The following is a 15603-nucleotide window of genomic DNA, read 5'->3' as shown; positions in this document are numbered from 1 at the left end:
TTTGCTATTTACGTTCAGTCTCTAATTTAGCCATCTTGATTGTAGTTTTACATTTCTTATTACATTCTGTCACAATATGTAGTATTCAGTGTTACCTGCGTGCAAAATCCTGCTGGCTCTGTCTATTGCTGCTGACAGCTCTGTGTGGTTAAAGTCTGCATGCTGATTTCAGCTTCTGATCCACTCCATGCTGCAGGAAAGTCTGTGTGATCTGAGCTCTGCTGATTAGTTGCAACACCTGGTAACTCTCTCCTGCAGGAGAGTTCAGTGTGAACTGACCATGCTCAGCCTTCATTGATTAGGGCACCTGTGAGTAATTAGCTCCCTGTGCTTCCTATAAAAAGGCAGTCTCTGGCAGACAGAAGCTGCCAGAGTATAGGCTCACAACCTGCTCCAGCGTCCCTTGTACTTCACTGTATTCCTGATCACCAGATACTGACTTCGGCTTGCTTCCTGACTATCCTTCGGCTTAATCCCTGTGTACCGTGAATCGTGGGTTACCTGTGTATGACCTCAGCCTGCCTTCTGACCACTCTCCTGCCTGATCCTCGTGTACCGTACCCAGTGATTACCAGTGGACGACCTTGGCTTACCTTCTGACTATTCTCCTGTCTGATCCTTGTGTACTGTGCTCCGTGACATACCAGTGTACGACCCAGCTAAGATGACTACGCATAATCCTGAATCCACGCTACCTGTTTCCAAGGGGTTACCAGTGCCACATGGGGAACCTGCTCAGGGGACCGCCACCGGCATGTCCATAGCAGCAAAGCCCAAATCCCAACTGGAGGGGTCACTGGTGAACACCTATGGCGTGGTAAGACTCCGCACCCCTGTGTCAGGTCTAGCCAATCCCCGGCCTGGTGACCAGCGTGATGTACCTGAGACCGTGACAGAATACTCTGGCCCAAAAAAGGAGCTATGGGAGCAACTGTCTGCTAGGGTCTGTAAGCAAGAGCAGAACCAAGCTCTGATCTTACAAAGCATACAGACTCTGTTACAGCGGATGGACTTCGCTTCATCTCCTCCAATATCCGTGGAACCAGTGTCAGAGGCATTGAAGATTCTTCACCTTTTAATGCAGCAGTTGCAGGAGCTACTGACTAAGGTGTTTTCAGTGATTACCGTCTTACTAGGCAGTCCTTCTAGTGGCACGGTACCTTCCACTCTAGGTTCAGTGCCTGTGAAACCCTCTGATGACATTCCGGGCACTCCAGTGGCATCTACATCTGTGCCCTGCAAGGACAGGTACCCAGTGGTGCAAGTAGAATTTTTTTCTTGGTGGTACTGATAGCCTCCACCAACAATGGGCGTGGCCATGTGTCATGAGGGGGCGTGGTCACACAAGCTAGAGGAGTGACTAAATGACAATAATGGAGTGGCATTAGGGGACAAGGAATGGGAAATAGGGATGGCTGGGGTGGGTTTGCTCTTGCTTGGGGGAGAGCCAGGCAGCTTGTGCTTACAATTGTGGAGCCTGCTCTTCAAGCTGTCGGCGCCGCTGATGCCTGTCAGTGTGACAGGCTAAATCAGCAGTAGCCGGTAGCTGCATACAGCACCAATCATAATGCTGGGTGGGCGGGTTGCGGATGCATTATATTTAGACTTAAAATAAAAATAGAATTGACAGTGGGTCTGGGCGTAAGTGGTACTGCGTACCTGCAACATCTTTCTTACAGGTACTCCGTACCACGCCGTACCCCCTTACTTGCAACACTGCAGGTACCTGAGTCATCCTCGTCCCCAGTTGTCTGATGAGGAGCGCCAGCGGCGTAGATCCCTCAGCCTATGCTTTTATTGTGGAGCCCAGGATCATTTCATCGGGGATTGTTCCCTACGTGGGACCCGAAATAGAGCAGTAGATTCTGTTCTAACCCAGAGGGAATCCTATGGTTACAACTGGGGTCCTAGGACCAAAATTTCTTTGAAGAACTGTATAGCCCAGGTCCAGCCTCGGGAAGGTGTTCATGATCGCAAGCCCCAAGAGGGGGTCCTGTTGGTCCAAGTCCATGAGAGGGTCCAGCCAGCCTCACCCCAAGAGGGGCCCCTGTTGGTCCAAACTCAAGAGGGAGTCCATTCAGTCTCACCCCGAGAGGGGGTCCCATCAGTCCAACCCCAGGTGGGGGTCCTGTCCATCCAGCCCCAGGAGGGGGTTCATGGTTACAAGCCCCAGGAGGGGAGTATCAAACCCAAAGATGGGGTCCTGGCAGTCCAGCCCAAGAAGGGGCTTCCGAGTAATGTGCTCCAGGAGGAGCTTCCTAGTGTTAAGTCCCAGGAAGGGCATCAAAGTGCTGTACTCCAAAAGGAATTCCCCAGTGTTGAGTTCCGAGAGGGGTCTCAGAGTGTCGTGCACCAGGAGGGGTCTCAGACTGTCAGGCTCCAAGCAGGGTCTCAGAGTACCACACCCCAAACAGGGTTTCTGAGCATTGCGCCCCAGGTGGGTTTCCTGAGCACTGCACCCCAAGAGGTGTCTCTGAAGGTGGTACCCCGAAAAGGGCGTCTGAATGCATTACCCAAAGAGGAGTCTCTGAGTGTGGCTTCCCAAGTAGGGCCACCGAGCACTTTGCCTCAAGAAGGGGCTCTGTATGTCACCCCAAGTGGGGGTTCCGAGTTTATCACCCCAAGTGGGGGTTCCGAGTTTATCACCCCAAGTGGGGGTTCCGAGTTTATCACCCCAAGTGGGGGTTCCGAGTTTATCACCCCAAGTGGGGGTTCCGAGTCCGTTACCCCAGGTGGGGGTTTCGAGTCCGTCACCCCAGGAGGGGGTTCCGAGTTAAGCACCCAAGAAGGGTGTCCCCAGTTAATCACCCCAGATGGGGGTTCCGAGTTAATCACCCCAGATGGGGGTTCCGAGCCAATCACCCCAGATGGGGGTTCCGAGTCCTCCACTCCAGACGGGAGTTCCGAGTGTGTCACTCCCAGTAGAGATCCATCTGCCCTTGCCTTCGGGCATGAGGACCCATCTGCCCTTGCCTTCGGGCATGAGGACCCATCTGCCCTTGCCTTCGGGCATGAGGACCCATCTGCCCTTGCCTTCGGGCATGAGGACCCATCTGCCCTTGCCTCCGGGCATGAGGACCTATGTGCCACGGCCTCCGGGCCTGTCTCCGCGGCCTCCGGGCCTGTCTCCGCGGCCTCCGGGCCAGTCTCCGCTGCCTCCGGGCCAGTCTCCACAGCCTCCAGGCCAATCTCCACGGCCTCCGGGCCAGTCTCCATGGCCTACGGGCCTGCCTCCAAAGTCTCCGGGTCTTCCTCCGCAGCCTCCGGACCTGTCTCCAGTACCCTCATGGTCTCTAAGGTTCCAATGCCTGCCATTCAAGAAGATTTGCCTGTGTTGCTGGGAGTCCCGGCTCTACCCCAACTGTCCTCCAAGTCCATTTTCCAGGAGGATCCAGTTCAATTGGATTCATTTAAAGAGCCTCAGTTTGTCCAATTTGATGGAGATCTCACCCATTTCCAAGCCCTAGCAGACTATTATTTAGATGCTATGAACTCCGATCCATTCTCCGGGGTTAATTTGGCAAACATTGTCAAGTACTTAGTGTTGTCATTCAGGGGAGAAGCCATGGAGTGGGTTAGTACACTCATTGAGACTCATGACCCCCGACTAAAAGACCTAATTTCTTTTTCCAGGGCTGTGGTTGAAAGATTTGGACCCAAGACTCCTGGTGAGAGGTCTATCCTTGCCGCACCTGAGGTCAGTCAGAGTGGTGAGTCAGCTAGACTTCATTCTAAAATTCCCAGAGCATCTCCCAAAAATTTTTTGAGACCCGATTCCTTGAATTTAAGAGGTGGAGTTATATGTGTAGGTTCTTCCAGGTTGATGGTGGATCCTCATGAACTCCCTACACGGACCATGGACCAGGATTCAAGTTCAGAGTGCGGCTCGGATCATGATGTCACTCCTTTTCTGGGACGTCCAATATTATCTACTGCCCGTTTTGTAGAGCCAAAGGTCACACATCAGTCAACAAAATTCAAACAGTCTTCCAAAAAGAAGAAGCACCGCAGACGAACTTGAAAATTTCCTTGTGGGGTGTTCGGAGCCCACCCCTAGAGGGGGGGGTAATGTCACAATATGTAGTATTCAGTGTTACCTGCGTGCAAAATCCTGCTGGCTCTGTCTATTGCTGCTGACAGCTCTGTGTGGTTAAAATCTGCATGCTGATTTCAGCTTCTGATCCACTCCATGCTGCAGGAAAGTCTGTGTGATCTGAGCTCTGCTGATTAGTTGCAACACCTGGTAACTCTCTCCTGCAGGAGAGTTCAGTGTGAACTGACCATGCTCAGCCTTCATTGATTAGGGCACCTGTGAGTAATTAGCTCCCTGTGCTTCCTATAAAAAGGCAGTCTCTGGCAGACAGAAGCTGCCAGAGTATAGGCTCACAACCTGCTCCAGCGTCCCTTGTACTTTACTGTATTCCTGATTACCAGATATTGACTTCGGCTTGCTTCCTGACTATCCTTCGGCTTAATCCCTGTGTACCGTGAATCGTGGGTTACCTGTGTATGACCTCAGCCTGCCTCCTGACCACTCTCCTGCCTGATCCTCGTGTACCGTACCCAGTGATTACCAGTGGACGACCTCGGCTTACCTTCTGACTATTCTCCTGTCTGATCCTTGTGTACTGTGCTCCGTGACATACCAGTGTACGACCCGGCTAAGATGACTACGCATAATCCTGAATCCACGCTACCTGTTTCCAAGGGGTTACCAGTGCCACATGGGGAACCTGCTCAGGGGACCGCGACCGGCATGTCCATAGCAGCAAAGCCCAAATCCCAACTGGAGGGGTCACTGGTGAACACCTATGGCGTGGTAAGACTCCGCACCCCTGTGTCAGGTCTAGCCAATCCCCGGCCTGGTGACCAGCGTGATGTACCTGAGACCGTGACACATTCTTTATATGATTTGGGTGTCCCATCTTGTTTAAACGCTTTGAATACCCTGCTTTTTTTTAGCTATTTCAAATCTGACTTTGCTGTTAAGCCACATAGGTTTCCTTTTGACATTTGTTCTTTTATTTACCCTAGAAATAAATGTATCAGTGCCCTCTTGCAGTATTTTTATTTAAGTTTGCCACATTTTAGTAGTATCCATACCTCTAAATAATTCCTTCCAGTATTTATACTTTAAGGACTCCTCGAACTTACCAAAGTTTGCTTTTCTGAAATTTAAGGACCTTGTTGCTGCAATATAATTATCTTTGTTAAAATCTAAATAAAATGTGATCATATAGTGATCACTGTTCCCCAATGTCTCCCTTATGGTTTTGTTAGTAAGAATGTCCCCGTTGTTGCTTATCAAGAGATCCAGGATATTGTTATTTCTGGTTGGACTTTAAATACATTGATACAAATAGTGGTCATTTAGGGCATCCAATAAAACATTTCCCTTAGCGGTACTACTTGACCTTTCCTTCCAATTTATTTCTGGGTAGTTAAAGTCACCCATAATAATAATGTCCCCTAAACTGGCCGCTTTTCCCACCTGTAGCAAGAGGTCTTTTTCCTCCTCTGTATTTATGTTGGGTGGGTTATAACATGTTCCTACTACTATTATATATAATATTACCTGTGATTTCTACCCATACCGATTGTACCGACTCCATTGTGCTCTTTTTTAGGTCTTCCCTTATGTATGGTTTTAAGGATGGTTTAACATATAAACAAACCCCACCCCCCTTCTACCTAATCTGTTGTTTTTTTCTAAACAGACTATAACCTTCTATGTTAGCCCCCACTCATGTGATTCATCCCACCAAGTTTCGGTAATACCTATGAGATTTTTTTTTTTTGAACATTTTCCTCCAAAACTAGGGTCTCAAGATCCCCCATTATACCAGTTAAACCCCTAGCTTTCAGATAAAGTAATTTCAGATCCTGTTTTTCCTTTGCCCTTGTCATGTTACCTATTGCAGCTGCAGAAGGTTCCTGAAATGATAAATCAGTATCTTATAAGTGCACTATATGTAAATTTCCTGCATTATGCCTCTGCGTGTATCTTAGTGTAACTGAGCCTGTAGTCTAATCCGAATGACAGCTCCCCCCCCCCCCCCCCTGTACAGAATGTGATCTCACTGGTATCTGAGTGACAGCTCAGCCTCCCCCTGTGTACAGAATGTAATCTCACTGGTTTCTGAGTGCCTGAGACATTCATCTTCATTTCCCTCCTCCGCTGCCAGCGATGGCGTCTGCCGTTCTGAGATGAGCAGGACTGTTCCATCTGCCTGAGCATTTATACAGATCCTGTAACCCTGAGATGTGGCCACAACTTCTGCCGGGTCTGTATTGATCGTGTGCTGGATACACAGGAGGGGGCTGGTGTTTATAGCTGTCCTGAGTGCAGAGCAGTGTGTCAGGAGCGTCCTGCACTGCAGAGGAACATAACACTGTGTAACATAGTGGGGAGGTTCCTGTCTGCTCGGCCAGATCAGGAGGAGACTGGGATCTTCTGCACTTACTGTATTCACTCTCCTGTACCTGCTGCTAAGTCCTGTCTGCTGTGTGAGGCTCATCTGTGTGATAATCACCTGAGAGTACACAGCAAGGCAGCAGAACACGTCTTATGTGACCCCACCACTGCCCTGGGGAACAGGAAATGCTCCGTCCATAAGAAGGTCCTGGAGTATTACTGCACTGAGGATGCTGCCTGTATCTGTGTGTACTGCTGTCTAATTGAGGAACACAGAGGACATCAGGTGGAGTCATTGGATGAGGCCGCAGAGAAGAAGAAGGAGAAGCTGAGAGATGTTTTGCAGAAACTGACCAGGAAGAGAGCGGAGACTGAGAATAGAGTGCAGAGACTGCAGGAGCGCAGGAGAGAGGATCAGGGAAAAGCAGCGGGTGTCACAGAGACAGTCACTGCCCTGTTTAGAGACATCAGGAGACAGCTGGAAGACCTGGAGAAGAGAGTCCTGAGTGAGATCTCCAGGCAGGAACAGCGCGTTTCACTCTCAGTCTCTGATCTGATCCAGCAGCTGGAAATAAAGAAGGACGAGCTGTCTGGGAAGATGCGTCACATTGAGGAGCTGTGTAACATGTCTGACCCAGTGATTGTCTTACAGGAACCGGACACAGGGGACTTGTGTGACACTGAGGACACAGAGAAACATGATAACCAGGTCCATGGTGCAGGAGGTCTGGATGTGGGACTCATTTCAGGGACATTACACACATTATCTGATATAGTAACAGGGATAAATACAGGGATCTATGTGCAAGAACCTACAGATCTATTACTGGATGTAGCCACAGCTGGTAATACAGAGTCTGATATAATAACAGGTATAAATACAGGGATCTATGTGCAAGAACCTACAGATCTATTACTGGATGTAGCCACAGCTGCTTATGATATAGAGATATCAGGTGACAAAAAAACTGCATCATGGTCAGATATAGACCAGAATTATCCAGAAACACCAGAGAGATTTGAGTATGATTATGTAATGAGCACCAGGGGATTCTCCTCAGGGCGACATTACTGGGAGGTGGATGTCAGTAAGTCAGATTGTTGGGCGGTGGGGATGTGTTATCCCAGTATAGATAGGAGAGGATGTCAGTTTGAAATTGGATATAATAACAAGTCCTGGAGTCTGTGTAGGTATTACAGACAGCACTTAGTGCTACATGACAGTGCAGAGATCTGGGTACCTGATACTATCCCCTATGACAGAGTGAGGATATACCTGGATTATGAGGCTGGACAGATGTCCTTTTATTCTCTGTGTGACCCCATCAGACACTTACACACCTACACCGCCATTTTCACTGAGCCCCTCTATGCTGCATTAGGGGTAGGGAATGGGTGTGTAACTATATTGGGGGGAGTCGAGAGCTGGGACCGATTACCATAGGAAATCTGCCCAGAGATTTGTGACATCACAGGAAGAAGAATCTGATTGGGGGAACATTCAGCAAATGTGTGATTCAATGGGTGGAGCTTTGACATAGCCCCTCCCCCTGTGTGACCAGGTGACCAATGTGCATGGAGTTGTTCCATTATTGGTGTGCTAGATACTGTCATTATAAATATACATATCTATAGAATTTCTCAACCTTTGTCTCACTAATAGTGGTAATTGGCTCCAAAATCTGTCTGTCACACAGCATGCACCCTATTACCAAATCAATTTCGTTGTCACTACAAAATTAAAAAAATAAGTGAAATTCCAAAAGAAAAAAGGAGTACTTACAATTCGCACACTACAAATTCAGATAACAGATGGGAAAAACCAATTCCGCAGCCGACTAGTACGGCAACCTAAGTACCTATAATGTTTCCCAGAGGGCAACAGGGAGAAAGAGAATAACAAGGATCTAAAATAATTTTATTAGCCTTTTAGCAAAAGGGTTGGCCAATGATTTTTTTCTGCGGCCTTAACTACCCTATCTAAGGAGCTACGATCGGAACACTTAGAATTCCCATACCATACTCTGTATTTCAGTAGTCAGTTCTACACTTGCTCCTATTGGCTGTATTGGACAGAGAGGGTGAATGGTGTGTGATTTATATAAATCTCTGCCTACTGGGAATTGTGTTATAAGAGTGTTACTTACATAACACAAGACAGGTTGCACTACAGCTCCCAGAATGCCTCATTACTAGAGACAGGATTATATGCAACATAAAAAGCTTGAAATATGCATGCAAATATGCATAAAAAATACTTAAAATATGCATTAAAAGTGTTAAAATATGCTAAATTAAATAATAAAAAAGTACTTTTTAACTTATTTATTGAAAAATCTGCATACAATTAGTTAACCTCAAAAATAGGCCCACAGCATCTGCAGATGTCTAGTGCTGTACACAGGATTTTTTTCCCTGGCTGCTACAGCAGACTGCAGCATCCTAGGCTCTTCTGGGATCAACTACACGGACCCTCATCTCCAGCGCTGATGGATCACATGTCAGCATAGCGTGTGAGGGCAGCGCAGTGGAAGGCTTCCTCCCTGCGCCGCATACTCACTGTGACACGGCATTTCCTCCGTGCCGCGTGATGTCACAACCCTTCTGCCTGTCTCCTCTGCTGCAGAAGTCTGTCTCTTGGTGTAAAGTCCCAGGCCAGGGGCAGGCAAAGGTTCAGGAGCTTCGTAATGGCATCCGCCCCGAACTGACTTTTATCAACATGGATTGGCAGCCTAGAGCAGTGTCAGACATAGCGTACATCCAAGGTTCCCCACACTGCGCACTTATTGCCCCAGTCTGCACACTCTACCACTACTTGGCCAGCAGCAGCAGGGAAAGCAGCGCTGGTGGAAAGGTGGCGGGGCCTAAAATATGCACCATCACTAGATTATAGGTAAAATATGCAATAACCAGTGAGAATGGGCAAAATATGCAAATGCATATGCAAATATGCAAATGCATATAATCCTGTCTCTACTCATTACTGATCCACAATGACTTGATAATTATATTCGAATAAATAAGTCTAATTACTATTCTGTTTTATGTGATTATATAAAGCTCCCCCATTATACCGCAGTCCCATGTCCCGCCAGGCCTGCACCTGTATTCTAGTGTGGGGTCTTTGCTGGCAGTTAGGATACACTTAGATTTATACTGTATTATATGTTATATTAATAGTGGTGATTATATAGCGCTCCCTGTATATACCGCAGTCCCATGTCCCGCCAGGCATGCACCTGTATTCTAGTGTGGGGTCTTTGCCGGCAGTTAGGATACACTTAGATTTATACTGTATTATATGTTATATTAATAGTGGTGATTATATAGCGCTCCCTGTATATAACGCAGCCCCATGTCCCACCAGGCCTGCACCTGTATTCTGGTGTGGGGTCTTTGCCAGCAGTTAGGATACACTTAGATTTATACTGTATTATATGTTATATTAATAGTGGTGATTATATAGCGCTCCCTGTATATAACGCAGCCCCATGTCCCACCAGGCCTGCCCCTGTATTCTGGTGTGGGGTCTTTGCCGGCAGTTAGGATACACTTAGATTTATACTGTATTATATGTTATATTAATAGTTGTGATTATATAACGCTCCCTGTATATAACGCAGCCCCATGTCCCACCAGGCCTGCGCCTGTATTCTGGTGTGGGGTCTTTGCTGGCAGTTAGGATACACTTAGATTTATACTGTATTATATGTTATATTAATAGTGGTGATTATATAGCGCTCCCTGTATATACCGCAGCCCCATGTCCCGCCAGGCCTGCGCCTGTATTCTGGTGTGGGGTCTTTGCCGACAGTTAGGATACACTTAGATTTATACTGTATTATATGTTATATTAATAGTGGTGATTATATAGCGCTCCCTGTATATACCGCAGCCCCATGTCCCACCAGGCCTGCCCCTGTATTCTGGTGTGGGGTCTTTGCCAGCAGTTAGGATACACTTAGATTTAAGCTGTATTATATGTTATATTAATATTGGTGATTATATAGCACTCCATGTATATAACACAGCCCCATGTCCCGCCAGGCCTGCCCCTGTATTCTGGTGTGGGGTCTTTGCTGGAGTTAGGATACACTTAGATTTAAGCTGTATTATATGTTATATTAATAGTGGTGATTATATAGCGCTCACTGTATATAACACAGCCCCATGTCCCGCCTGGCCTGCGCCTGTATTCTGGTGTGGGGTCTTTGCTGGCAGTTAGGATACACTTAGATTTATACTGTATTATATGTTATATTAATAGTGGTGATTATATAGCGCTCCCTGTATATACCGCAGCCCCATGTCCCACCAGGCCTGCGCCTGTATTCTGGTGTGGGGTCTTTGCCAGCAGTTAGGATACACTTAGATTTATAGTGTATTATATGTTATATTATTAGTGGTGATTATATAGCACTCCCTGTATATAACACAGCCCCATGTCCCACCAGGCCTGCCCCTGTACTCTGGTGTGGGGTCTTTGCCGGCAGTTAGGATACACTTAGATTTATACTGTATTATATGTTATATTAATAGTGGTGATTATATAGCGCTCCCTGTATAAACCGCAGCCCCATGTCCTGCCAGGCCTGCGCCTGTATTCTGGTGTGGGGTCTTTGCCAGCAGTTAGGAAACACTTAGATTTATACTGTATTATATGTTATATTAATAGTGGTGATTATATAGCGCTCCCTGTATATAACGCAGCCCCATGTCCCGCCAGGCCAGCGCCTGTATTCTGGTGTGGGGTCTTTGCCGGCAGTTAGGATACCCTTAGATTTATAGTGTATTATATGTTATATTAATAGTGGTGATTATATAGCGCTCCCTGTATATAACACAGCCCCATGTCCCGCCAGGCATGCGCCTGTATTCTGGTGTAGGGTCTTTGCCAGCAGTTAGGATACCCTTAGATTTTTACTGTATTATATGTTATATTAATAGTGGTGATTACATAGCGCTCCCTGTATATAACACAGCCCCATCTCCCACCAGGCCTGCGCCTGTATTCTGGTGTGGGGTCTTTGCTGGCAGTTAGGGTACACTTAGATTTATACTGTATTATATGTTATATTAATAGTGGTGATTATATAACGCTCCCTGTATATAACGCAGCCCCATGTCCCGCCAGGCCTGCGCCTGTATTCTGGTGTGGAGTCTTTGCCGGCAGTTAGGATACACTTAGATTTATACTGTATTATATGTTATATTAATAGTGGTGATTATATAGCGCTCCCTGTATATACCGCAGCCCCATGTCCCGCCAGGCCTGCGCCTGTATTCTGGTGTGGGGTCTTTGCCGGAAGTTAGGGTACACTTAGATTTATACTGTATTATATGTTATATTAATAGTGGTGATTATATAGCGCTCCCTGTATATACCGCATCCCCATGTCCCGCCAGGCCTGCGCCTGTATTCTGGTGTGGAGTCTTTGCCGGCAGTTAGGATACACTTAGATTTATACTGTATTATATGTTATATTAATAGTGGTGATTATATAGCGCTCCCTGTATATAACACACAGGGCCACCAAGAGAAATCCTGGGCCCTGGTACAACAACTTTGTGGGGCCCCCAGAGACGGAGCTCCTCGCACACTCTGCGGACCCTAGTTACGCCACTGCTTCCAAGGTGGATACAAGGACCAAAATTTACACCGTAATGTCTATTACACATGTCACACATACATTACATATTATACCACATGCCATAATGCTCATTACATGTTATGCCACACACCCTAGTGGCCAGTACACATTATGCCATACACTGTAATACCTATTACATATTTTACCACATGCCACAATGCCCATTACACATTATTCCACACACCGTAATGCTCATTGCATATTATGCCACCAAATAAAAAAACCTGTGTGTCCAGACCAGGGCCCCCCTGAAAGGCACGGGCCCGGGTAAACTGTACCTGCTCCCCTCCCCTCTCGGCACCCCTGATAACACAGCCCCATGTCCCGCCAGGCCTGCGCCTGTATTCTGGTGTGGGGTCTTTGCCGGCAGTTAGGATACACTTAGATTTATACTGTATTATATGTTATATTAATAGTGGTGATTATATAACGCTCCCTGTATATATACCGCAGCCCCATGTCCCACCAGGCCTGCACCTGTATTCTGGTGTGGGGTCTTTGACAGCAGTTAGGAAACACTTAGATTTATAGGATAAGTGTCTCTAATAATATCATGAATTGCTGGTAAAAAATGTCAGATAAGAATTATCATGATACATAAGTAAGGTAAAGACACCTCCTTCCCAACAAATTTATAGACCAATAGCGTTACTCAAAACGGATCTAAAAAATGTTTCTAAACTGTAGCGAATAGACGCCCCTCTTGGTCCGGGTGAATGACACTAGGGATAAATGGGATTTGTATGAAATAAGCACTCACCAGACAATACAAGGCGAGTCATTTACTATAAAGTCAGCAGAATATAAAGGTGAAGAAGCTATATTTCTGTCTTTGGACGATGAGAAAGCGTTTGACAGACTGCACTGGAGGTTCATCAGAAAGTACAGATGGAGCCGGCCTCATGCTTGAGCGCTGGCAATGAATGGGAGGGGCTTCATCTCTATTGTTAAAAATCGGTTTTAGTGGTGCAATTCTCTCCTCCAATTTAGCGTTTTACTGTTCCCCGACAGTCTAAGTTTTGAGCACTGGTTTCTCTTCTTCTCCATTTAGAATTTCAAATGGAACAAGACAGGTTTCCCCCTTTCACCCCTTATGTATGTTTTGACGATAGAACCATTTGCGATTGCAGTTCGCCAATCTACTAGCTTTCCCGGTATTCAGATTGGCCCTTCTTCTCATAAACTCAGTTCATTTGCAGACGACATCCTCTTATTCATCACCAAACCAAAATCTCTTAACCAGTTCTCGACAAAATGATCAAGATTTATAGTGCAGCCTCTTTTTACAAACTTAATACAACAAAACAGAAGCCCTACCATTTAGCTTACCTACACATAAGATCTGGCATAGCTACATATGTGGCAGACCCTGCGGCGGCTTGGGGAAGCGGCGTCAGTGGGGTCTGTGGTGGGCGCAGCTTACTGAACTGACAGGCGACTGACATTGAGCGCTGAGCTGGTCCTGCACTGTACATATCTAATGAGCGGGGACCCAGTGCAGTGCATATTAAATGAGTGGGTCCCCGTCCTGTGCATATGTAATGAGCGTGTCCCACTCATTACATATGCATGGGGCGGGGACCTGCTTATTAAATATGCAATGCGCTGTGTCCCCGCTCATTAGATATGCACGGAGTGGGACCAGGGCTTAAAGTGGTCCTGGAGAGGTGGTGGAACTCCGCTCCCCTAACACCGCCCCCTACCCCCATTAGGCAGAGCCGAGAACAGTGCTAGGGAATTGTGCCTTACCACCCATAAAGGGATAATGGTCCCACCATACGTGGTAGCACAATCGTATACACATTACACCGCATGTAGTGCCCTTGATTCATATTAAGTCACACAGTAATTCCCCTTATACACATAATGCCCACAGTTGTTCATCTTAACTTTACATTATGTATGCCGTGACAGAATAAGAAGCCGATGGGACAGGTTTTTCTGTTGGAATTACTGTTCAGGGCTATGGTGGAGGTGGAACTCAGTTCCCCCTACCATTAGAGGTGGTGGAACTCAGTTCCACCCAGTTCCCCCTCACTTTAACCCCTGAGTGGGACCATCTCAGCACTCACTGCTGCCTGGGTCGCCTGTCAGCTCAGCCAGCGGCACCCGTAGTCCAGCGTCTTACCCCTTCTTGGGGGGGGGGGCGGGCACCGGAATTTTTGGCAGGGGGGGGGGATTTTTCTAGCTACGCCACTGTTCTAGCTCCCTTTCCAGAACTGCTGAAATTAACTATAATACTCTTTTGTCTAAGATTGAATCCATATTGAACAGATGGCAGAATGTTAAAATACTGTATCCTGGCTAGGACGATTAGCTGCTTTTAAAATGTCAATACTCCCAAAGCTAATATATCTCTTCAGATAAATACCATACTTGGTTCCCCGGAAAAATATAAGCCGAATACATTCAGTAATTTTAAGATATTTTTGGAAAAAGAATACTCCAAAAAAAGCATATAAAAGATTGACTAAACCTAGTCAGTTGGGTGGACTAGAGGTTCCTGACTAAAGAATGTACCAACTGGTCTGCCTAGTGGCACAAATCTGTGATTGGGCCTTGCCTGCTGGAGTGATACGATGGGTTGACTTAGAGAATCAGTTGTTTGCATGGGTTCCTATAACAGATCTTATATGGATCCCATCCCAACAGAGACTATTCCCTTCTGGCACCCAGTGTGCCATATTGGATTCGCTTAAAGGATGGGATGAAGTTCTAGTCGCCAGAAAGTCTATCTCTCTCCCCACACGTCATCAATATCATCATTTGCGTCCCTCTCCGGTATACAGTACTTCCCAATTTAAACCTTCATCCCTGGAAATCTTGTGTTACGACCATCTCTGACTTAGTAGATGGCTCAATGATTACATCATTCACTGCATTACAAAGCTAACATGATTTACCTTCCAAAGAAATCTTTACACACACTTGTACCGCCCACTGGATAAAGAGCCAATTGCAAGTCTCTGGACCAATACTTTTACCCCCTCCTAATATTCTAGCGAAGGTCTCCTCTGGTAACTTTAGAGGTTCTATCAGATTTTGGTATGTTATGGCGCATGGGACTGATGGAGCGAATATATTGATTTTGCAATTAAAATGGGAATCGCACTTGAGCTCTACAATGGGAGTATAACTTACTTATAATCTCATACTATAGGCCTTATTCAGGTTGATTGGTTCACCTACACATTCGCACGCAGCCAAGTGAACGAATCGCACATGCAGACAGGGAGCAAAGCTGTGCCTACATGGCCAACAGTGGCACGCGTTCGGAACCACACAAAAAGGGGAGTGGTGTTCCAATGCAGGTACACTACTGGGCTCATACGGTTCTTTGGCCGTGCGCTCTTACAGATGGAGCCCCTTCCACCCTCCCTGCGAACAGGGGCTACACTGAACTGGGACACGCATGTGTTTCACATGCACGTGCGACCCAGTCTTTCGGTGGGGACGCTGCGTGTCCCTTCCCATCTTCACTTCAGGGAGACGGGCAGGGTTAGGGGGGCGCTTGGGGTGGCGAGGGGTACCTGTAAC

General features: G+C 46.9%; 1 protein-coding gene across 1 annotated transcript; it reads left to right on the top strand.

The window, feature by feature from the left end:
• Positions 1-754: 754 nt before the first annotated feature.
• LOC146058582 (E3 ubiquitin/ISG15 ligase TRIM25-like) lies at positions 755-9412 on the top strand. Its single transcript, XM_083170860.1, has 3 exons — positions 755-1248; positions 1723-2732; positions 6208-9412. The coding sequence occupies exons 1-3, from the start codon at positions 755-757 to the stop codon at positions 7857-7859; spliced, it is 3156 nt and encodes a 1051-aa protein (XP_083026986.1). The 3' UTR covers positions 7860-9412.
• Positions 9413-15603: the final 6191 nt, after the last annotated feature.

This window comes from Crinia signifera, chromosome 2, assembly GCF_055691185.1.
Source record: "Crinia signifera chromosome 2, ASM5569118v1, whole genome shotgun sequence".
Lineage (NCBI taxonomy): Eukaryota > Metazoa > Chordata > Amphibia > Anura > Myobatrachidae > Crinia > Crinia signifera.
The sequence above is the reverse complement of the archived record's forward strand: the minus strand, read 5'-3'. Positions and strand labels throughout refer to the sequence as shown.